General features: G+C 41.1%; 2 protein-coding genes across 6 annotated transcripts in view; both read right to left on the bottom strand.

Annotated features, from left to right (window-relative positions):
* The window catches only part of dip2ba (disco-interacting protein 2 homolog Ba), a 48,731-nt gene extending 42,371 nt beyond the window's left edge, over positions 1-6,360 (bottom strand). The window contains exon 1 of one of the 2 annotated variants that reach the window (XM_058409651.1): positions 6,064-6,360. In XM_058409651.1, coding sequence (XP_058265634.1) covers positions 6,064-6,148 — 85 coding nt within the window. In that variant the 5' untranslated portion in view covers positions 6,149-6,360. The remainder of the gene's footprint in view (positions 1-6,063) is intronic. The other variant, XM_058409652.1, reaches the window with a different exon arrangement.
* A 2,462-nt stretch (positions 6,361-8,822) lies between these two features.
* Positions 8,823-25,640, bottom strand: part of atf7a (activating transcription factor 7a) — a 30,371-nt gene continuing 13,553 nt past the window's right edge. For 3 of the 4 annotated variants that reach the window (XM_058409830.1, XM_058409831.1, XM_058409829.1), the window contains 10 exons: positions 20,591-20,687; positions 18,781-18,911; positions 18,378-18,545; positions 17,022-17,179; positions 16,220-16,313; positions 16,015-16,134; positions 15,529-15,672; positions 14,716-14,904; positions 14,325-14,430; positions 8,823-13,605 (listed from right to left, as the gene is read on the bottom strand). In XM_058409830.1, the coding sequence (XP_058265813.1) occupies positions 13,373-13,605; positions 14,325-14,430; positions 14,716-14,904; positions 15,529-15,672; positions 16,015-16,134; positions 16,220-16,313; positions 17,022-17,179; positions 18,378-18,545; positions 18,781-18,911; positions 20,591-20,687 (1,440 nt within the window). In that variant the 3' untranslated portion in view covers positions 8,823-13,372. The other variant, XM_058409832.1, reaches the window with a different exon arrangement.

Raw genomic sequence — 25,640 nt, forward strand, 5'->3', positions numbered from 1 at the left:
AGGTTCTAGTATCCGGTAAAGAGTGTACACAGATAGTTTAGATAGAAAGCTTCACTGTGCTTCATTAAGCAATAGCTCTGTGACACAGGAGCACTGAGGCAAGTCCCACTGGATTAACACACACAGTAAGTAAACAGAGCAAGACAAATGCAGAGCAAACTGGTTCTCTCAGTTTGCATGTGAGGAGCTTGTCTCTGGGGAAACCCCGAGGCTTAGAGAAGCAAAGAAACTCAACCAGATATCCTGAACACGCTGCAGACGAGGCCAAGAAGCTGAAAAACTCAGACTAGGGTTTCTGGATTGATAGTATGAAGTTTATTTGACGCTACAGGTTTCCCTGAAGTACATTACCGCACTGGTGTGACCAAAGACACCTTAAATAATAATAATAAAAACAACAATAGAGATGCGAGATGTGAAAAACGGATTCATTCTAAGCTTGACTGCCTTCATGCGGGTATAAGAAACCCTGATGTGGCGTGTTCTCGGCAAAGACGAGTACCCACGTAGTCTTGATTCCTGTTATGACAACTACAAGGAATTAAACCGGTTATATGCACATTTCACACTAGGCTAAAGGTCAACACACACCTCTGAGGTCGGTTTTGCCTGCAGTCAACACCACGTGTTTTTATTTGCTGGGAGAATACTTTGTATTTTTGATATCTGATCTTGGAGGGGGGAAAAAAAATCTATTTCAATAGCTGCCAATAAGGGAAGATTGGGCATGCTTCTTCCGACACACATGAAGCCAACCATCACATCTTTTTGACCTACGGCTCATGCTGAGGCAGTTTAAGGGTTCAGCATGGAAGGAACAGGAAGGTATGTCTGAATGGGTGAGATAGCTAGCTTACAGGTTAGCCTTCTGGTTTGGTGAATGATTGCTGCATATCTAACGATAGCTCGTACTGACCTGTGATGGATCGTGCAACAATGCCAGATTTAATTTGGCATAATGCGTGTTCTGCAGTCTTGGCCGTCTCTCTTCACTGCAGCAATCCAAGCCTTTCACTAATCTTTGTCTTTTAGCAATCGATACACTTTAATTTCTTGAAAGCGAGTAAGTTCCTGGCCTGAGGGAACCATCCAGCACCATGGGATTCATTTTAATTTGGATATCCTGTCGTTAAATCAAGCTACCAGTCAAGTCCAAAAAAAAAAAAAAAGAAAAAGAAAAGAGGAACCTAGAGTCAACCTGGTATGTTTTAGGAACAGCAACATCACTTCCTGTGCTATGAAGACTCATCTAAATTGGCATACAACATACAGTACATGTTTGTAATCATTATTTTAAACACGTCCTGAAAAGTTGCTACCATAATGACAAAATGGCGTCACCCTCATGCCCCCCCCGGCATCGCTGGGTTTTGTTTACAGGCCAGCAGAGTACTTGAGCTGAAACTCTGTTCTTCGGAAACTGAAAGATTGGGGGAAACTTCGAGTTGCTTCTGTTATCGACTCTATTGTTCTTTCCAACACAGAATAGAGATCTGCGTAAAAATCACAGGGCTGTCAATCAACTTGAATTTGGTTGCAACCAATACACCACATGTTTCATGGATATTCTAGGGAGCTTCCTTGTGGTGCACATCTCATGATCAGTCCTGAACTCTCTCCCTCTTTCCCTCTCTCTCTCTCTCTCTCTCTGACTGACACACACACACACACAGTGTGGCTGAGGTTGAACCCCGCCTGCTCAGAGCAGCTCATTTCAGGGTACAAAGCTCTCAGTTGAATGGCCTAAATGCCAGCGCGGCTCCTAGTCACCGTGCCCTGATCAGCTGAATAGTCCCCATTGTGTCCCGACGGTCACTGGTGGCTCGCAGAATCGGCTCGATCTTTAAGCAGCAGCTTGGCCGGCCTCTCTTCTCCTCCGAGCAACCCGAGCCGAGCGCATTAACGCGGGGCATTTCCGCTCTTCGCGTTCTAGACAGCCTTTGGTGGAAAAATCATAGACGGGTCAAGAATGCTGGGATGGAAAGCAGATTTGGCGATACAAGCAGCGACCACAACATTTGGTGACTGAACTGAACACTGAGCATCTGCTCTTATGCTGGGAAGCATCAACAGACAAATTAGCAAGAACTTCTGCTCCAAAAAAAACACTTTATAGGGGGAAAGTTAGATGGAGACGAGTAGAAACAGACAAATACAGGGTGTACCTAATGTAGAAAGGATAATTATTTATTTACACAATTATAGACAGCAAAATAATGTAAAACATATTCCATTGCAAAAAGTTTAAACTAAATGCCACAGCATAAAAGTTTCTTCTCAATGATCCTCGGAAAACTTTTCTACCCCACAAGGGGCGTGGTCTCTTCCCAGGTGACCCCGATGAGCATGAAAACAATGCAAACCAGCTTCCACCAGTCACCTGATCTCTACCTAACTGAACACCTACAGGAGACTTTGGTGTGATGAGTTCACCAGAGGAAATATCTTGTAAGAAGAACAGTGCTCATGGCTCTGGTCCGGTTCCAGAGTCGTGCAGCATGGATGCCAAGGCACGCTGGAGAAACGGAGAAATTAATCAGCTTTACTTTGAGGAGCATTATGTTGAGGTTGGAACGTAAGTACGGAAAACATTTCCTGTGCGTTGTTTTAAATCCGTTTATGAGCCCTGAGTTATTGTAATAGTGTATACATCTCATTTCATTTTTTTTACATAATCTACACACACTTTTTGGGGTTTTTTTTTTCATCGGATCAAGCTGTTAAACTTGTAAGCAAAATAAATGTCACATGCACAGCATGCCAGAAACGTTGACACATGATTAAAGCTAGACCTTAAAGGACATGGCGCTGATGAAATCCTGTAGCCTTTTTTTAGATTTATTACCCGGAAAATGTCATCTTAAGGAACAGGGCAATTATTACCTTGAAAAAATAAACACTGGCACTAATTATTAGCTTTACAGTAAATACCAAAAGCGTCTTAAACGCATGACTAAACATTTGGGGAAGAAAACAGGGTGAAAGGCTACAACAGTGCATTCTGGGATTGGCCAATTAATTACAGCATGTCAGCATTGTGGAAATAAAAACGCTGAGGATGAAACTGTAGTGACCATCAAGATCAAAATAGCCTGACATGACCCTTCAAACACCACTATATTCACACTTGCACTCTCTCACCTGCCCCCAGGGGTTGAACACACACACACACACACACACACACACTGCAAAACACAGGCTTACAAAAGATATGACAGATTATCCGTTCCAGACGTTACTGCCTTGACGTAGTGCAGCAGCGATGCCTAGCATGTTGCCACTTTCACACCTCCTAACCACGATCTCTTAGATATCACGGCCGTGAAACAATCATCACGCAGATTTAAGTGCTGTGGAATTTCCCATAATTCCATAGAACAAATAAAGCTCTGCGGGTGAGTCCTAAAAAGGTTCTAAGATACGGCGTCAATTCTTATATGGATATAAACGTGATTTATTTTTTTATTTGCTTCGATGACATGGCCAAAAGCCAAACCCTTTCAGTTCAACTCTGGAGACTGTCTGATATCAAGCAGGGCATGCTGGGATTAGTCTGCTTGTTAGTCACATTAGAGCGTGAGTCACGCCTTCAATGTCATGGAATTAGTAAAGTCTGGACAGATTTACATACAGAGCGCTGGATCAATAATCACATTCTCGTTCATTCTTTTCTTCAATAATCCATCGGAGATACCGCTCTTATGTTGTAAAAATCCAACTTCCTTCGCCGCACCACATCAAAACACTTCCTAGCTAATATTTATTCAGAAGTTTAAATAAATTTCACTTCCTATTTTGCGTTGTTAACCGCTGTAGTTTACAAATATAACTCGGTACACAGTAAAAAAAAAAAAAAGACCCACAAGAATCTGGTGAAAAGAAATGACGAAAAGCACCGTGTCGATAACATAACAAAACAAGGAGAAAATCCAGCGTAGGAATGCACCGATGCCACTTTTTTTTTCCATTTCCACAGCTCCTAGTCCCTGATGCTGATTATTATTAACTGCAGGTTTCGCACGAACTCAGAGGCGTGCCTGCAGTCGGTGTGCTTAAGACATGTTGCATCCTGCGTCGTGTCAGTGGATCGGAAAACTTGTAAACTCTAAGCCTTGATTCTTCTTCCCGTGCGAGCGTAAACCAGTGCACAGATCTGCTAACTGGTGTGTGTGTGTGTGTGAAAAGCATTTGATGACATCTGGGAATCAGAAGTCTTAACTGGTGCTTTCTAATTAAGTTCACATTTCAAACTAAGCCCTGCTCTTTAGGATGGAGGGAAGGCATATTCTCTCTCGATCTCCTGTCAGTCAGAGAGACGCTAGCCAATCCTGTGCGTATGTATGTGGAAGAGGGCAAACAGCGCTTCCTTCTCTGACAGTCTTGCTTCGCCAAGGGACACAGCATTTTTAAATAAATGGTGACTTCCTCCTTCAAGACACGTGAAGAATCTTGCGTGTACACCAGAGAGTTGGCACAGCAACAGGACACTAAATACATGATACCCTCACATGAGAGCCACAGCATAGAGAAAGGAAACAATAAAAGCAGAAAAACAATCCTCATAACCTCTAGCTCACTCCGAAGAACGTCCGCCTTTGTGCGAAGCCATTTCTGCAGGAGATCAGGTCATGTGATCGATGATATAGACAAAACCTAGTCAAAGACCTATGCTGGGGTATAGAATTGAGCCACGATTTGTGTGTGATCATTCACATACAGTTATAATCGCTTTATTCAGGATTCAGACTTTACACTTCTTTGTTTTTTTTCACCGCACCGTGACACTCCGGTCACAAAAGCTTCTTGATGAAGTGCTGGAACGGTTGGACATGCCGTGAATCACGAGAGCCAGACGTCAATCTGACGACCGATCTGGCGCGGTACGTCTCGGCTCGACCATACGGTGCAGTGTTTACAGCTTTTACAGCTCCTCTCGTTACAGTTGCCATGGCTGCTTCTTTTCCCGTAGGTGCGACAACACGCTGCCTCGGACCATAACCCACACGCCGACTGGTGCCAGTTGTGTAACAGTATTACTCAGCTGAGTCCACGCAGACGTCCCACTGTCCCCCCCACACACAAACACACACACACTGTGTGTGTGTGTGTGTGTGTATGTGTGAAATCACAAGCTGCTTAATTCTATTGTACTGTAATAAGGGACCGAGCTGGGAACTACAGCCCTTCAAAAGCATGCACACACACACACCTGACAACAAGGGCTATTGTGCTTCCTACTGAATTGCTGGTGTTTTGCATGCCGGCGTTTCAAGGGAATCTGAACTCGGACATCCACACCACACATACACCGAGGATGAACGAAGTGAAGAAGATTAATCTGTCAAATATTTGGCTGCATGTTTCTTAATAATTCAGAAATCTGAGACACAAAGAGTCATGACCACACAGAGGAGGAGGAGGAACAGCTGAGCTCAGGCTGAAGGGCAGACTGGCACTTAATCAAACCTGAACACATCTTCTGGCCATATAACCTTTAAATAACCCTGAAAATAAATAATACACACCGTGACAGTGTGTGTTACAGGGAGTGTATTAGTACACACTATAACACTGGAGGAAACTGAAGAGGAGGACTCCAGTCGCTTTGTGTCTCGTGAGTCACGGCTCTAGTACTTATTTTCTAGACAATTCCCCTATTAATTTTCCCCTAAAGAGATTTAACACATTTTCAAGTCCAGACATGACTGAAGTAACCGACAATGAATGAGTGCTGCTGGCTTTATTTTTACACTTTCAGACTGAAAGAAAAATGCTACACACATACACACTCTCTCTCACACACACACACACACTCTGACCTCTGTTAAAAAAAATATTCTAAGAAACTAACGTGTGTTTTTGTTTTTTTTGGCACAGTTCTACGTTAGCTGCCTTTTCACAGACTTGTCTGGGTAAAAAATCCTGAATGGCTCCGTCTCATTCACACGTCCAGGGCACTACAGAGGGTGTAGGACTCATTAACAACCCGTTCTATATAGTACACATGTATAGTGAGCGAGCAGCAGTTGGGGATTAAACCCCCCCTTCTTTTTCCGCCGTTACCTTCTGAAAGCTCGAGCTCCAACTCCGCCAGCTGATCCTTCACCTCTTTGGGTAAAGCCGCCAAATCTGCGCCGCGGTCCGCCATGCTGAGAAAAACCGCCTCTGAAGTTGTCTTAGTTTCGTCTTCTGTGTGTCAAGTTCTGTCAGAACACCGTCTCCGTCGGTTAACAATCCCTCTCCGGGTCAAGACACGAACCATGTATTCAAACGTGAGTAACAATCCATCCGAACAACTGCTCCCTCCGCCATACTGTGGGAACTCGCCGACGGGAGGTCACGTGACCGCATGCACCGTGTACAATGAAGTTAAGCGCACTCCCTCCTCACGACACCCCCACCCTCCCAACGCTCAGACACGCCCTCGCGGGGTTTTTCGGCGCTGTGATTGGCCAGCAGTCGCTAGCGTTCACAGCCGTATTACAGCGCCATCTGGTGGCCAAACTCAGATTAACGCAGTGCCACATTCCTGAAGTAGTTTGTTAGTGTTTACATCCATCCATTGTCTATACCTGCTTATCCAGCTACTAGTACCGGGTCACAGGGAGCCTGGAGCCTATCCCAGGGTACACCCTGGGCAGGACGCTAGTCTAACGCAGGGCCCACACATCACACACACTAAGGACAATTTAGAGATGCCAATCAACCTACAATGCATGTCTTTGGACTGGGGGAGGAAACCCCCAAGGCATGGGGAGAACATGCAAACTCCACACACACATTGTGGAGGTGGGAATCAAACCCCTAACCCTGGAGGTGTGAGGCAAACGTGCTAACCACCAAGCCAGTGTTTACACTTAAGCCCCTTTTTCAATATGTTAGTAAAATATAAGATTTAAACCACCTCTAAATCACTTGTGAATCACGTTAAAGTTAATGTAAATCAGTGTAAACGTCCATAGCTCTTTAGACGGCGGTGGTAGCTCAAGTGGTTAAGACTCTGGGTCATTGACCGGAAAATCTGTGTTCAAGACACCCCATCATTGCCAAGCTGCCACCGTTGGGCCCTTGAGCAAGGCCTTCAAACACCCCTGCTCCAGGGGTGCTGCATCATGGCTGACCATGCGCTCTGACCCCTGACAAGCCTCCAAAATGGGATATGTGAAGAAGGAATTTTCACTGTGCAGTAATATATGTCACAAAGCTAACTTAGACTATTTTTTTGTACTCAAGCTTTACCAAATTAATCAACTTTAGGTTTTTAAACTAGTGATGTTTTTGTGAAGCTGGTTTCCTTTTACTGTGCAAATTTTGTATTTTCACAAGAAAATCTGTCAACATTACACACCTGAAGATCAGGGTTCAAGCCCCAGCACTGCCAAGCTGCCACCATTGGGCCTTTGAGCAAGGCCCTTAACCCACCCTGCTCCAGGGGCTGCTGTATCATGGCTGACCCTGTGCTCTGACCCCAACCCCCAAGGATGGGATAGGCAAAGAAAGAATTTCACTGTGCACTGAAACATGTACAGCTCTGTAAAAAAAAAAAAGAGAGAGAGACCACTGCAAAATAATCAGTTTCTTATGTTTTTTTCTTACAGGTGCATGTATTGGTGAGATTTTTTCATTTTTTTGTGAACTGCTGACAATATTTCCCCTAAATTCAAAATATAACTATTGTTATTTAGAGTGTAGATTAAAAGGAAATGACAACACATCAAAATAACCCAAGATCATGCAGTATTTGCAGAGCTTTAATAACTCAAATAAAACAAAATGCAAATAATTTCTAAACAAATTGTGTTAATGCTTTGGCTAAATAACATTAAGAAGTCAGTATTTGGTGGAATAACCCCGATTTGCATGTGTTTTGGCTCCATGCTCTCCACCAGTTTCTCACATTGCTGTTGGGGAACTTTATACCACTCTTTTTGCAAAAAAGCAAACAGCTCAGCTTTGCTCGATGGTTTGTGACCATCCAACTTCCTCTTGATGACATTCCAGAGGTTTTCAATAGGGTTCAAATCTGGAGATTGGGCAGTGGTCTCTTATTTTTTTTCCCAGAGCTGTATATGTGACTAATAAAGGCAACTTACCTGTAATGTAAAATGTAGGACAGTGAAATATTTATTTATATAATTAAATCTAATTATTTAGACACAATAATATTTAATAATTATTATTTAGACTCTTTAGTGTTCTATTGGAATTGGTAGGATACTTCATCTGATTTTCTGCCGAAATAAACCCTGCAGATCAAACCGTAAAGTCCTATCGTATAAGCCACCGTCAGAAAACTTGAGGACATTCACGTCTGGTTTCTTCATTATTCTGTGCATCTTGACAAGAACCCGGACACGCCGGATGCTATTTATAAGGAATACCCAGACCCCACAGATTGCTGCTGGTGGCTTTACTCTTCTGCTACAGGATTTAAAAAAAAAAAAAAATCTTCCTTTTAATGGTTTTAAATCAAAGCCTTTTCTCATTGAAACTATGCTTTTTATGTAGTCCTCCTATTAAATCTTTATTACTTCCTTTAGAAAAAACCCGAGCCATGGCGTTTACATTCCAGATGATCGTATAAAATACTTTATTGCTTCAGTTTTGGTTAATTACAAGATAAAGAGACACAGAAATGGTGTTTAATTGCGTTTTCTTTAATCAAAACCGCAGCACTGCAAGGTGTGCATGGTATTTCACTTCAACATGCATGAAAAAGTAAATACATTTATATAATATAGTACACATATGTACAGTAAAGGAGATAAAGTCTTAAAAAAAAAAAAAAAAAAAAAAAAGATCAGTCCAACCGGGAGTGTGTCTTTACAATTAGAAACTGAAAAAACATCTTTCATAGTTGCCTTTCTACCTACATATCTTGTTAACCATTACTATTAGATACAGGTCTGAGGGATTATCCTTTTTTTTTTTTGTTTAATCCTTTCAATATTCTGTATTAATTCCTTAATAAATTAACAGCGTATTAACATTGACGATATGGAGTTTACAAAAAATAAAAATAAAATAAAATAAAAAATCCAAGACTAAAAATTCTGGGGATCTGTTGTCAAATTGAGTTGGAGGTGAAAACAATGATATAGTATACAAAAAAGGTTACATCTGTCTTAAGGCGTTCGTTCTTCTGAAAAACTGAAAAGAAAAGAAAAATCTGCGAAGAATATGATTACATAGTGACTAAGAAGAGACACTCATGAAGGGAAAAACATGTAGGTCTAAAATGTTCTACATTTCAGTATTACAACAAACAAAAAAAAAAAGGGGAGGGGGGAGAAAGTATTAAAGATTATCATGACAGTCCTCGCTGCACAAAATAAAGAACAGACGTAGAAACAAAAAGTGCCGGCAATCATGATTTAATATGAAAGCTGAAAGATTTTTCCCCTGCCCTCCTGTTTTCCGTATGAGACCAGCACTTTCGCTCAAGTCCAGCAGTTATGGGAGCGTAATCGTACTGTAAGATAAGCGTCAAGTGGCTGCTGCCAAATCCTCGAAAAACCTTCCACGAAAACACTTGCAAAACCCCATGTTGACACTGGACATGCTGTGTGAAGGACATACTCAGCAGCAAAGGTCATAAAATACAAACCTCATCACATTTTAGTGCATTTCGACGTGCCGTTAACGTTCTCCCGCTCCGTGTATAAATACACGATTGAGGGCGATTCAAGTCACGCAAGTACTGCTAAACATAACATTCCCTGTCCGGTTGAAAGAAATAGTCGGGGGGTGTAAAAAAAAAACAACAAATAAACAAAGAAATCTATTTTTACGCTAAAATTCACATCGCTTTCGAATGAACTCGATCAACCGAGGGTGTTTGCTTCTTGTCTCAGTTAAAATGCTTCCCATGAAGCAAAATGCATCCAGGTTTAGGTTTGAACATGACAGATTTCTGTGTGGATCACTGATGGCAGTCGTCCTGAAGAGAGAAAAAAGCCCTTTTCCTAAATTCCCCTCAGAGCACACTAGGGAGGAAAGCCCCCTCTTCCAAATACAGGAGTTCACATATGTAGCACAGCGTGGCTGTGATTGACGGCAAATCAGAGTCTATGTCACCCCTCCTCCTCGAGAGCAAGATCAGGGGTTCGTACTTGTGTTGCATCACTCCGGTGAAACAGATTACTCAACAATTCACACACTAAACACATCTTGGCTGCATTTACAACAATTAAACACGGTGTACATTGTAGGTTCTACCCCCTTAACCCCTTACTTTCGCCATGAAATTAAAGGGAAAACAGTCCGGGACCCTTTCCAGCTCTTAGTAAAGTAACGCGACGCAGTAATATGGAATCAGGTCCAGATGGCAGTAAAGAGCACAGTACACAAACAGCTGTTCATGTTCTCCCTGCGGTTATGAGATCTACAAAAGGCATACGTAGTTACATTGATAAAATGCAATACAAAATATAAAGCTTTTAGATTTTTCATGTCCTGGTTGATTCCTATATTTGGCACAGAGGCGTCTGTGGGCAACCAGAAAAAAAAAACCTGTAGTAAAACCTGACCAAGGGTGTTATAGAGGCACTGCAAAAAGTGTTAAGGCAGAATATTGAGATCGAGCGACACTACAGGACGTGCATGTCAATGCATTTTATGAGCACGAGCGCGGTAAGGAGTAGGTATAGCAGGCATGTGCCGAGATCCAAACAAATCCGTTATAGCAAAGAATGCCATTGCTATAAACTTTGGCCTTTTGACTCTTTTCCTGATGAATTATTTTATTAGTTCACGATGTTGTAAGGACGTTTACGTTGAACCTCAGACTGTGCAAGAGTTTTAGGTAAATATATGATCACATGTACTGTGGGTTAAGAAATAAAAAACAAATGCCTGTGTTATATATTATAAATTACATATTAATAATAAATATATTATAATATTATATTCCTTTTCTGCTTATGAATAAGATTTCATATGTGGGATTTAATAGTAAACAGAAATGCAGCATTACTGCCAATATCCGCTGCATCACTAGAAAATAATTACCAATAGAAGGAATGCTAAATTGTAATTTAGCCACATAGGTAGTCTTTTCCCAAACGGAATGTAGAGATCTTCACGATACCCTGAAGCATCCACGATATCGATGTTTTTGCGATATATCGTTTTTTCTGATCGTCGGCACATGCCTTCTATAGAGACGAGATGCGTTCATTCGTTCGGAATTGCCTGAAGAGACGACGATCGTTTTGGGTTTTTAAGGCCACGTTCCATTTAAAACTATCACAAAGAAAATAAGCAAACGGTTTGACTCTCAGCCTGAACATACAGTAGAGCTAATAACTGAGAACTTTACAAGAAGGAAAAAACAAAAACAAAAAGCGCACCAGACACGCTGGCACCATCGTTTAACTCTGACGCAACACAGGAATCCCAGCAAGGAGATTTCGATTAACAATGAAATGTAACCATGAGCCATGAGTTTATGGCATGAACAGGGAAAAGGGGGGGGGCACAAGGCTACGACAAAAACCCAAACGACGTGACTGAGCAACGTGTTTAAGGAGGATGTGCCAGAAATATAGCAAACAGCATAAAAACAAAGCTTGCCAACATTAGTGTATCAGTCCCATGAATTATAAACTCTGATGTATATTCCTGTACACATACAGAGACACACACACACACAAGCATACTATATTCTCACTGATTATAAACGCTTTGCATATGAAACATATTATATTATAAAGGGATAGAAATGAGGTCAGATCTTGGTGAAGTTCAGCCGAGGCTTTCTCTTGGTCTCCTTGAAATGAAAACCGAGCCAGAATGAGAGGGACAAAATCGAACACACACACACAGGAATTTTCTTTTTTTTTCATTTCATATAAAACAAAAAGTATTGCAGAGTTGTTGTGGTTCATGCGAGAAAAATGTGAACGGCAGTAAGTAAGTATGAGCATGCACACCAACACACCCCATGCTCGGGCTGGTCAATATGGTCACATAATATCAATATCAAGGCCACGATATTAAGGCATCGCAATACAGTTTAGCGAGTAAACCCGGCTTTAGGACCCTGCTTATGCTGCGTTCATTCGCTTTTCATTTCAAAATGATGAAGGTTTCTGGGTTTACAGTAATAAATATGACATTAAAAAAAAGCTCTTGTGTTTTTCTTTTGCTTGTTTTTAAGTATTTCAGACTCATTATGTGGAGAAAATGAATGAAGTAGGTGCTTACTTCATTCATTCAGGTGCAAGGAGGATCCGTTGTTTTTTTCGCCAGGTGCATTCATTTCAGAATATTTTAAAAATGCACAAAAATGCATTACTGCAGTCTTGATCGCATTTTTAAAAAATTTTTTAAAAAAATCATAATTTCCAGAAAATTCCATCCTGAAGAGTCTCATCTTTTATATCTGGATTCATAAATATTTAATTTCTAGGCTTTGTGTGATGAAACTAGTGGAAACAAATAAAACTGAAGGAAAAACAAAATTACTATTTAAAAAAAAATTCTTCTTATTATAAAAATTTCCTATTTTTGTGTGCCAAAAAAAATGAAAAATAAAATATAAAAATGTAATTAAAAATCATTTTGAAAGGAAATATGAACGAACGCCTTCTCCACAGACCCAGAAATTGTCAGTGCTTTTATAACTACATACTGTAGTTACTCACTGAAGCATGTACCTGATTAAACCTTTTTCTGCATCATTTATAAATATATATAGTTTTTTTTTTTTCCTCATTCTGATCTGTTTGAAATGTGGGATGAAAATCTGTGAGCTCATTATTTTACATAAAAAGGCTTTTTGCTAGTACTCAACCGCACTTAAAGCCTAGGTACACATCACTTCAAGTATTCTATATGATATGATATTTTTGCCATATCGTCCACCCCTTCACACGTGCACACACACACAGACACACACACACTCCGTGACAGCACTTCCTTTTCAATTACTGCCACTGATCAGCCATCCACAATGCTCTATGAACGTGTAAATGAGACACACGTGTGCATAATACCTATGCATCAGATCACAGTCACCATTGTCAGTCCTTCAGGAAGCACTGTTCTGCTCTACAGTTCAGCTGAAGAATGAGAGTGAAGATGAAAGGCAATGAGTACGAGGAGGGCAGGGATGATGGCGCGAAAGTGGACTTAGTAAGGATTTTGGATGAGAGTAAGGATGAGAATCGGAGTCCAGCCCCCGTAGTCTATGGCATAGTGAACAGGAAGCTCTTTCGTTCTCCAAAGTTTTTTCCCCAAAATTCTCTGGGCCAGCTCCGGGCCAGAAGAGCATGACAGTGTGAGAGAGGGCCGAGTAGAGGAGAAAAAGAGGATAGGGAGGATCTGGCCTCTATTCCCTTGCTCCTCTCCTCTCCTAGTGCTGGGCTCATCATCTGGCCGAGGGCTGGGCCTGTGTGGTCATGATGACGTGTGAGGGCCCGCTCTCTGCCCTCTGGTTGCCCATGCCGGCCAGCACGGACATGGCTACGGCCTCGGCAGCTGCTCTCGAGCTCACGCCGTTGGGCCCTGACGATCCTGAGGGACTCAGCGCCACAGAGCTGTGCTGGATCACCGGAGCTGGAGAACCTGTGGCCTCACACACCTCCTTCATGGATTCTTCTCCTGGAGGACACAACATGCACAGATCAGTGACGCACCTGAATAAAACACTTCTAAATCCAATCCAAAAATCATTATTATTACTGAAAGATGGGCAGCTAAACAAATGATCTCTATACAAATACATCTTTATATCTATATGTATATATAATGCTAACATCAAACATTACGGTAGATGTGTGTATAGCGTATACAGAATATAGTTTCTACATACATTATACACTAGATCTGAAAGATATAAACGTGATTTTACCGTTTCACTGGTCATCTTGTCAGCTTTGCTGAAGCAACAAAAATACAAGAACTAAATTACTAAACTGTCACGCCTATTGCACTTTTGACTGGGGAAGGATTTGCTTCCAGAGGGCTACACCAAAGTTAAGCAAAACATAACCTTTGCATGACCTTCTGTGTGTTCCTCCTAAATTTTGTGCTGCACCCATAGTGCAAAACCCAGTCCAGGGAATTTTTTTTTTTTTTTTGCCCAGTGAATTTTCAGAGCATACAATACGACCCATCTACCAAACTAATGCAGTGGTAATGTGTTGCTCAATCACAAAAGTATCACTTGTATCACTACATTACAATCGAGTTACATTTCAACTCCCGTTTGTGTATGGGATCTCTTCACTTCTGGCAAAAGCAGTTTTATGTTATCTAAACACACACATACACAAACACACTTGTTTTTACAGGATCCTTTTTCTCATGGAGTGACTCACCTAAGTAGGCAGCCTTCTTCTGTAAGGTGGTGACGGGACAGTCCTTATGAGCCAACAGCAGCTGCTTCAGATGAGCCACTTCGTTTCGTAACAGAGACACCTCATTCTGACACACACACACACACGTACAAACAGGAACACATGAGCAAGTGTGCAAACAAAGAGACTCAGTTAAATGTTGATTAAACAGAAACTTCTGCCATTTCCAGATGTTCTCTGTGAATAAGACAAACTTCAAGGTGGAGTTAAGATTTGGCATGAAATGACTTTGGTTCCTTGAATTGCGTTAAACTTACATCACTGGATCATTTGTACCAACATTCGGTTCTGAATGATATTTCAGTGCTGTAGCATAACCCAGGTTTAAGAAAGCCGTGTGTATTGCGCTTACCGTGAGGGAGACGTTCATGGACGTCAGCTCCTCTGCCTTCTTCTCCAGAGAGTTCACCCAGAGCTTGCGCTTCTGCCTGCAGCGGGACGCAGCCGCTCGATTGCGCTCCAGAAAGCGCTGTCTCCGTTCATCTGGGTCGTCGTCCATCGTGCGTCGCCGCCGTCCGCCTGTTGGTTGAGCTGGAGAAACCTGGTCCCCGAAAAAAACAACAATCCATCTCTAAACTATGTGTAGTTATCACGAGAACTCGTTTCACAATTCAAACACCTCAAATACCAAATACTTATAGTCCATTTAAAACCCCCATTTCATGTGATATAGGAAAAAAATGTATGGGGTGTGCGTATTAAAAAACAATACGCTGCATAATAATGACAAACGGAAACGACCACTCTTTCCAAATCGGCCTTGACTACAGTGCAAATTAATTCATGACTACCAATGACTGACTGTTACCAATATCAGCAACACACACAAATAGTGACAAAATAGCTGGAAAATACTGATAAAACACACCAAAATAAATGTTTAGCTGTCATACATCTCTCCTGAAGTTCAATGTTTTGAGGGAAAATAAAGATGCCAGAGATTTTATTTGATATAACTAATAAACCTGGAGTTTATATGTTGATTTCTTTGCTTAGGAAAGCAGGACAGTTTGTACTTACAGAAGCAAGAATAAACTGTACAATAAAAAACAACAATGTATTCTGTGATTAATAAGAACTGAAAAACCCTACTAGGAAGGTACGGTGTAGACAGATAGTATTGGACTATGTGCAGTACTATGAGGTATGATGGTAAATGGAGGACCTGGGGCTGTGCTGGAGATGGGGCATCAGGCTGCTGCACCAGCAGTTGACTCTGCTCCATTTTCTGTGGTACCATGGCACTGGAGCCCATTGCAACACTGACACAGGCCGCTGTGGTCTGATGAGACAACGCCGCCTTGAGCCGCTGAGGGGGCACGAGCAGAACACGATCCAGACTGTTATAAACACCTCATAAACATCCATCAACCTGTTAACTAACAGTGGATCCCAGCTGCGTGTAAATCTACATTCAGATATACTCTGTGTTGGAATCTGTAATGTAGTCTTTTTAGAGTTCAACTTCAATAAATGTATGAAGTACAAGCCAAGCTTCACTTTTTCAAACTACAGCCAGTACTGCAGTCAGTGCTTGTCTGTTTGTTGTGAAAAGTGGCACCCAGATGAGATACCCTCACAGACAGGCTACAAATTTCAGAGCATGTCTGCCTGCCTCACAGCGTCAACACACAACATGCGTTTCGCTCACCATCTTTGCCTCAGTATGGGGGTTGTAACCAGATGGAGAGGAGGAGCCGCTGCTGCTTCCACCGAGCGGAGGACCTGGGATTCCTGGAATGTTGGGCACCATACACATGGGCCGAGCCAGCTAGAAAACAAAATGCTGAATATATCACGTACACAGTAGGGTCTAAAAGAAAACAGGTTCCGTTCACTGTAAACGAAATACTTACGGATATTACAGAAGACATCTGCACTGGGCCTGGGAGCACGGGTACTGGTTGGCCATTGGGGAGCATCATCATTGGGTACGGACCAGTTGGAGACCTTCAGGCAGAGTATAGGGATTAGGAAGAGTTGTATTTTATTAGCTTCCATTTAAAAACAAACTCCTAGATACACTATGAATACCCTGTGAATAAAAATATACAGAGGTGGAACAGTTCCTCAAAAAAAAACAAAAAAAAAAAACAAAGACTCTGATAGTTCCTCAACTTCAGCTACGTCACAAGGGGCACTTTATTTCAACCACTTGCACCCTTGTTACAAAGTACGTCGTAAATGCTGTCTGTATTCGTTAGTACACATTATCTGTGAAAACTTTATTCATATTCAGTTACATCCTTAATATACAAGTACAAGGAGTTTCCATGTACTTTCCAAGCCCATGTCACTTCTCCTTTTTTCCCCTTGGTAATGATATAATGCAACTCTCTCTACCGTCCACAAGCCACAGAAGTGACAAATTAGTGAAGACATGCACGACTCTGTTTGAGCTGCTGGAAACGTTTAACGGGGTGGAAAAAATGATGAAACAGAATAATAGGTGGATGGGAGCAGGTCTCGTAAGGGTGGAGGCCGATTATGCGTAAATCAAGCAATGCGAAAAGGATTCTTATTTCGTCGGACATATTCCCTAACCAAACAGTCCCAAAATCCATAGCAAGAGCAAATGACTCAGAAAGACCGTAATCACATTAACCCTACATACCAAACTAAACAGAATTAAATAGGGTATGTGGGCAGTGCACTTACCCAAGGGTGCGGTTAGAGGGCGGGGCCTGTGTGATGACCGAGGTGGGTGAAGGCATGGTGGGATGCAGGGGGTCGTAGCCGAGGTGCAGGGGAAGAGAGCCAGGACGGACGATGGTGGGCATAGGAGCAGAGCTTACTGGTGGTTTAGAAGGAGAGTCCTGAGAAGAAAAACATGTTGGTGGTTAAAGCAATGCTACTCACCCATGAGCCATAATAAAGATGAAAACAGAAGAAAATTACTAGTTTCCTAAGCATTAGCATCATTACAGAAATGGTAGATGAAGCAATTAATAAAAAAATCATTATTACTACAATTATTTCAAGCTTTTTGCTTGTTTATTTCAACAAAGGCACACCACAGAAACTGAGAAAATTCCCAAATCATTTCCAAATAGGTCCCACAGTTCGTAAGTGTCCAGCCAATGTGTTGAATAAATAATGCCTTTGTACAGCAGTGGGGAGAACCCCAATTTCCAATTTAATCTGAACAAAGTGGGTCATTGAGAGATTATTTTAGGGAAATGGAAAATAAGCGTGATGCGTAACACAAAGCTTCTGTTTCATTTTGCAATAAATATTACGGCCTGAGCGTACACCGCCAACATTAGTTCGGCTTGAAAGTGTCATTTATGACCGTCCTGACTTCGGGGACAAGCTGTACGTCAAAACTGGCACGACTCCGTGAAAGTGTATTCATGGCTTTGCTTATCGCAGCTGCGTGACGACACGGTACAGACGCAGAAATATGTTAAGCCACACATCAATCATGCCTACAGCAAACCAGTGCAGATTCAATGCTGAGGTTAGACGGGAAGGATTTGAGGCAACGTCTGAGTGAACAAGTAACGAAGGAAAGAAAGAGGTAAGGAGTACAGAAAGTCACGAAAGAAGAAAGGAATAGAGATGCATATTTACAGTAAGTAAAAGAAGGAAGGAAGTAATTATGAAAGCATTGATGAAAGAAAAGAAAGAAGGACTGAAATACAGAGGAAAGCAAGAATTGAAGTACTGAATAAATAAGGAAAGAAAGAGGAAGAAGGGAAATAATGAAAGGAAGGTAAAAAAGAAATAGCAAATTTGCTTTAGGAAAGGAAGAAAGGAAATATGCCTGATGCTAAATTAAGAAGAACAGAGGACAGGAACAAAGTCATTTAAAAAAAAATTGAAAGACAATTAAGAAAGGAAATGTGAGAATTATGTAAAAAAGAAAAAGAAGAAGAAAAGAAATCAAATATCTATCTATTCATCTTCTTATCTGTATAATGATTTGCACAACGCTCTAGGTTTTGTGTTTTCTCAAAAGAGAATTCAGGAGAATTGTACATTCTGTTCGTGTGTGTTTGTGTTGTACTCTACCATTCCCCTGGTTGTGGCCTCCTTGTTGCTATCTGACTTGCTAGAGATGGAGTCTGGACTAGTAGGTGGGGAGGAGTCCACCTCGACAGGCTCCTCTTCCTTCACTCGAACTACGTCCGAGGGCGTCTGCAGACTCATGTCCAGAACTGAAGAGCCAGGGGCAGGCAGCTGCAGTGTGAAGAAAATGTGAGACAGAGAAAAAAAGAAAGAGAGAAAGAGAGACAGAGAGAGAGAGGGGCGAGGAGAAGAGAGGGGGGAAGGGAGAGAGCGTGTGAGACATGGGAGCAGACAGCAGTCCACAAACCATAAATCCCCACATTTTGGCTGCAGACAGTGAAGTTGCTCAGCTTTGGAGCAGCTCTGCCTGAGCGAGTGAAGCCCTCCACCCAATCCCAATGCTCACAGGGTTCTTGGCTCTCTTGTCATCATCTTCCTGGGCTTTACGGAATTCCTGCTCGAAGGGCATGGTTAGGTCGTTGAACAGGCCCACTTCTTCACAGTTCTTCAGGAAACGAGTGGGAGTTGGCGTCTGGTCTGGAGAGGAAAACAGATCTCATTACGTATAATACCTATATGTACAATTCCTCTATTCAGTGCACAGCTAAAAGTGTTAGAAATATTACATAAGCGAAGGAAGACTGAACAGCCAAAGTTCTTGAAATAAGCTGTTCTAAAAATCCGCCAACTAAAGGCAGTATAGAGTGATCAGGCGGATACGTTTACAGTTGGGTTATAACTCAGCATGTTGGGCTATTTTTGCATAAAAAATTTTAAGGGACTTTCATTACAGGCGAGAGCAGAGCTACTGAGTGATCAGGGCAGATCACATAAAACCTACACATTATACACTACCTTTAAATCACTATAACTGATTTCACTGTAGCTCCCGATGACAAGCAGTGGATGTTAAAAGTGACGATTAAAAGTTTTGTTACATATTTCCTCCATGTTACGGTTGGAGCTCTAACTGAATCTATTAGGTAGTTTTGGTTTGGTTTGGGATTTTTCGCACTTTCATTTTTGCTGTTTCATCTAAACCTAAACACCAGACACGTCATGTATTTTTTTCCATATATGAATATATAACTATTCAAAATATTTTTGCTATATTATCGCCCTTACAGGCATTATAGTGCTTCAACAGTCACTATATTTGCACCGTTGTTACAGAAGGCTTGCGTGATATAATATTTTAATAATCCATACACAGTTATTCACAGTCACGCTATAATGGTGACGTTTACTCTGGTTGTATTAATTATATATATATATATATATAATTAATTAATACAACCAGAGTAAACGTCACCATTATAGCGTTTATATTACCATTATATTATATATTACACCATTATACATATATATTACACCATTATATTATATTATATTATATTATATTATATTATATTATATATTATATTATATATATATATATATATATATATATATATATATATATATATATATATATATATATATATATATATTTATATATATATAAAACCTTTTCTAACTTTTTAAGCACGATGCACCGTAGTACGTTAGCACGAGTTATCATTCAAAAATCCACCCAAAATTTTTTTTTTTAACCCTCTAACAAAAACAGGAAATGAGCCAACTGACACATGAATCTAGAATGGTTAACAGATACACAGATAAAGTGTTTTTAACTTTCTAATATTAACCGACAATTCCTGTAAGTCCCGCCCGTTTCACATCGTCCTACATCTTCTCAAGTACGCCCGTAGGAGGCTGTGATTTTTGTCACGGTAAATGGAGAAAGTTTAGTCACCTGAAATCTGTGACTATATGTTCAACTTAGCATTAGACAAGCATACGGTAAACATCAGTCAGTGATATTTATTTATTTTTATTTTTTTTCTGGCTAAAAGAGAGGTGATCAGAGAATTTAAAACACTTTAGCAGGTCATCAGTGAAAATGTCAGCACATTGTTTTAGCTCTTCACTGCATACGGAACAGTCCACCATCCAGATGCCACTGCCTGCCTGCAGAGCTAATAACATTTTAACACCATCTTCTCCTCCCCTTAAACCTAAAAAGGTGGAAATGCTCATTTTTCCTTTTTCTAAATAAATAATCGGAAATTTTTCCACGCCAAATTCCAGCACACGATCCGGAATCTGTGAGCAGACATATGCTCGGATGACTAAGAGAGATCTCTACAAGATAAACAGTGTTGATGGACAAATACCTGCGATGATGACCGAATCTGTCCGGGCAGGTCCAAACTTCAGCGTCATCTCGTGCTTATGTTTGTGGACGGCGAGGTGGTCCTCGTTGGTGAACCTCTACATGCGCGGACACAAAGGAGAGAAAACAGGCAGAAGAATGAGGATTGAAAAAGGAGATTTGAAAAATGACAACAAACAAGAGGGAGGGGACAAAGAGATGATTTTCCTGTCTAGGAAAATGACCAGACAGCCGAGAAACTTGAAATCCTGTACGGAGCACATGGTACGACAAAGGCAGCTTACAATGTCAATGTCAAAGTAATCGGGCTCAGATAAAAGCTGCAGACAGAGAGGCTTTCCAGTGAGGAAACTTTGTTTTCTGCTTTCTGTGAGATCAGTAGATAGACAACAATGTCTGTTTTGGCTCTGTGTTGCTGCTGCACTACATTTCCTTTTGCAGAAGTGTTAGTAACAATGTTGAGTGCTGGTGTGTGAACTGCTGATGCTGCACTGCAACCATCTTGGTTACAGTAAAAGATCTCAAGCTGATTATACCTGACGAGGATCTGAAGATGTAGTTACATTCATATTCTTATCCAGAGAGTTTCTGAGACTGATCGAAGCACACTCTGATGTGGTTTTCTGTTGCTGTAGACCATCTACCTCACGGTATAAGTGCGGTCTGAGACGCTTTTCAGTTACAGAGTGATCATTTGAGCTACCTCTCTGATGATCGAGGCGTTTCCACGAAACAGATCGGAGTTGACGCCGAATGTTTGTTGTTTTTCGAACCATTGTGTGTAAACTGAAGAGACCGGTGTGCGTGAACATATCAGGAGATCAGCAGTCTTTGAAATGCTCAAACCAGCTAGTCTGGCACAGGCAACCATATCATGGTCAAAATCAATGCAATCACATTTTTGATCTGAAAATCAACTGAAGATCTTGCTCTATGTGGAGCAGAGCTGCAACATGACTGGCTGAATGGATAATCACATGAATGAGCAAAGAGTGTCTTTATGAGTGATTTATGTAACAAGTAGCAAAGAATAGTAGGTATTACCTGTAATCAGCACAAACTATCAAGAAGTTAAGCTTTTGTAGCACTCTTAAAAATTGTAACTGTAATTCTTGTAATATGGCATTGATTGATGCAACCTTGGTAAAAAAGAATACTTGTAGTGCTGGGATTCTGGAAGCTACCAGAATCCCAGCATTACAAGTATTATTTTTATACATCAAATATTGACATTAACACATTTCTAAAACTTGGTATTTATTTGCCAGTGGATTATATAATCAAGGTTTGTACATACTATGCAGAAATACACTCCGCAGAAAATATGAGTCATTTATTCATCAAGAATTAGGAATCAGGAAAGCACCTTCTCGTACCCCCCAGCCCCACAGACACACACACATGGATCACTTTATCTGACACTATTTACGGTATTTACTTACTCATTGAAAGAAAGCACGGAAATAAACCTCCATGTACCGATTACTGAATAACATCCAGGCCAGTGTGCACTGAATGAATGAGGAGACAAACTCAGTGAATGACTAACAGCTAGTGTTAAAGAAAAGATTTGTTTTCTTGATTGTTTGGTGCTGGACTTATTGTTAAACGTGTTCCATGGAGATTTTACTCGACACTCGGTGCCCTACCTCCAAGTTCTACACACGTGGCATTCATGAAAACAAAATAAACCGATAGAAAACAGGCAACAAAAAATTCCAGATTTGGGAACCACAGGCGCATGTCAACAGCGGTTATGAAAATATGCAAATCAGTGGCAGTGGAAACAAGATCATTTATAGCTTACTGACAAACTACCTGCTGGTCTCCAAGTACGCTTTCACACGTGTGTAGTCTGAGCTTTTGCACAAGAAATTGGTAAAGTGAAACCAGTTGTGTGGACCAGTAAGTGCAGCTCAGTAGTAAAAACGAGACTATCTGTAGGAGGTGGTGCGAGTTCGGGTTGTACTGGAACTGCGCCGAGATTCCACAGAACGCGAACGCAACTCGTACTCGGGTCCACAGGAAGTATAGTAACCTTGTTCAGGTAGTATAGTAACCTTGTTATAGTAAACTTCTTCAGGAAGTATAGTAACCTAGTTATAGTAAACTTCTTCAGGAAAATGGTGACTACTGTTAGGTTCTCCATGCACATTTGCGATGACGTAAGGTGAACCCAAATGAACAAGGTTCAACAGAATCAAGTGAGTCTGAACCAGACCTACACTTCAGGATCCTGGGAACAATCACAATGAGATTCGTACCACAGCAGAAGTGCCCACTTACGAGGCTTGAGTTATGGAGATCCCTAAATAGCATGGCTGCAAGACAATGCTGCGTTTTAGTAAATGTGCCACTGGGTAGGGTATTTTACAAAATAAACACAACATTACTAGAACACTATAATACATATATACTCAATATAAGACGCATGCTCAGTGTCGAAAGGTCATAACTTGGAATTTCCAACGTCGATCAACTAGGAGCAATTCCTACACGGGTCTCCTTGACCCTGAGGTCAGTGAGTGACGACAAATGGACATGGCTGCTCACAGTACAGACAGTAAACAAATGAACACTTCTTACTTCAAATGAATTACACTGTATATACAAGCATTTGCTTTGGACCAATACACGGGCATGTTAAATCTGTAACTGTGACTGTACAGCTTGTTGGTTTGAAAAAGAAAATATACATCAGTCATCATAGTCAGCTGGCCAGAAATAAATGGCCTAAGATCATATTTTTACGTAATTTAATTAGTTTACACTTAAGTAATGAATAACTGATCTGAGCCATTATCATTATGCAGCTTTACCAGTCAAGTTATAGTGAATCAATATAATAAACTGTGTGTGTGTGTGTGTGTTGGAGCACAGCACTGAAGCTGGGAATGTCAGAGCTGCAGAATGTTGAGCTCTTCAACAATGCCAAAGGTCAAGATGGAAGTGCTACTATTTCCAGCTAAGCCTTTGCCCGGTGTCTCTCGGTCATGCGTGGTGGCGATCCGGGCCGAGCTCTGAGCTCTGGGAGGAATCGTCGGTCTCTGGCCGTTGCCATCTTCTTCGGTCTATTTCTGGCACCTCGTTCCCGTCACGGCCCGGTCGCGAAAGAACGAGGTGGAAACACAGTCAAGTGTCGGAGGCGTATTTTTAGATGCACCAGAATCACCAGTACAACAACTGCGTGGCTCGGGGGCTCTCCTCTGACTCCGAGGTTACAGTAGAGCTCTTATATTCGGGACTCGGTAAAGAACAAAGTGCAGTGCCAGAGGAAATCTTCCCCACTGCTCACCAGCGCACTTCCCTACAACTTCCTCTTCTCAGAACTCAAAACCATATTTAATGAGTCGGCCTGTTGCTAAGAAAGGACAACATGACTTTCGGGAAATGGAACAAATGGGTTATTCTAGATGGTATAAATGGGGTGGTATTGTGTTACCATTACTGCCTGGCAGTCCGTTAGTCACTGTAAAGCAACCTCGGTGCGGAGAGATGCACCGATCTCACAGCCTTCTCCCGCTACACATATCAGCTACGCTAGATTAGATTATGTCATATACCTTATATTACAATTACAAATGAATATCGAAGGAACGTCTAAATGCGAGAATGCACACTTTAAACAAACATGCATCAATTCAGATAAAACAGACACCCTGTACCCTGTATATAATAAACACATATTTCTTCTTGCTTTTGAATCTGATTAAGGTTACAGGAATTATTTTTGCAATGCTAAATATAAAAAACTCTTTATACATTACCACAGAATCATTGAGTTCCTACAGTACTTATGGTTGAATACACCAATTAAACAAAAAGACGAACCTTTCAATGATGCGAAATAATCATAATCAGAATTCAAACACAAATCAACTGTGTTTATTCGTAGTTCCTTGCCCCTCAACTTGGGAAGGTCTCCTCGATTCTGAGTTCATTGAGTGACGCCAAATCAACATGGCTGCTCGGAGCATCAACAGCAACACTTCTTACCTTTAAATTAGTCATACTGTATATACACGTATTTATTTTAAATCAATCATCATACAGAGATATTCGCTTGTTAAATCTCTAACACTGACTATAAGGTTCTTTGTACACACTACAAGGTAAAAAAAAAAGTCTGTGTACACCTGACCATCACACCCATATGTGGTTCTTCTCCAAACTGTAGGACGGTTGCTACATATTCGGAAGCATGCAATAATGTCTTTAAAACGTAGCTTAACAATAACACTTCACTGAAACTAAGGTTCAAACCTGTTCGAACCTAGCTCCATGAAGACATGTTTTGCTAAGGTAGTAGTGGAGTGTCCTGCACAAAGCCCTGACCTCAACCCCACTGAACATTTTTGGGATGAACCAGAACACTGACTGCACCTCAGATCTCCTCGCCTGACATCAGAGCCTAACCTCTTTAACGATGCCACAGCCATGCTCCTAAATCTAGTGGAAAGCCTTTAGAGAAGAGTGTAGGTTATTATAACAGGGATTCAGTCAAGTCCACACAGTTTTTCTAAAAAAAAAAAACTAGCTTGCCAAGTTCTATCAATTCTAAGAATAGCTACAATTTTCAGCTGTTTTTTAGCCTCTATAAATTCTAGACAACCAAAATATTAGTCTGGATCTCTGACCGGCTACAAATAAAGTAATGATTGGTCCACCCTGTAATAACACACAAATATATATGGCATTAAACACACAACACATGCTAACGTACAATGAAAATGTATAAAAGCAAGGCTACAACAGCAAACTTCACTGGGACTGTAACCATTTCAGTGGGACATGCCTGAGCAAAAACAGCGCAGATCCCTGGAGACGTATATGATGCAACACCTACTACAGGCCTACTTACAAACAAAAGAGCGACACCAGTCACACACACAGCCTCTTTTCAACGTCCTTGCCAGATATGTTTGTAAGAATAGCATTGCGGTTTATCTAGGAATACACACAATTCAACAACTCCAAGCCTTTATTTACAGACACAACAAAGTAAACATCATGATAGAAGATCCGATTCAAGGCCTGAATAGTTTGAGAGC

Source organism: Hemibagrus wyckioides, linkage group LG15 (genome assembly GCF_019097595.1).
Source record: "Hemibagrus wyckioides isolate EC202008001 linkage group LG15, SWU_Hwy_1.0, whole genome shotgun sequence".
Classification (NCBI taxonomy): Eukaryota; Metazoa; Chordata; class Actinopteri; order Siluriformes; family Bagridae; genus Hemibagrus; species Hemibagrus wyckioides.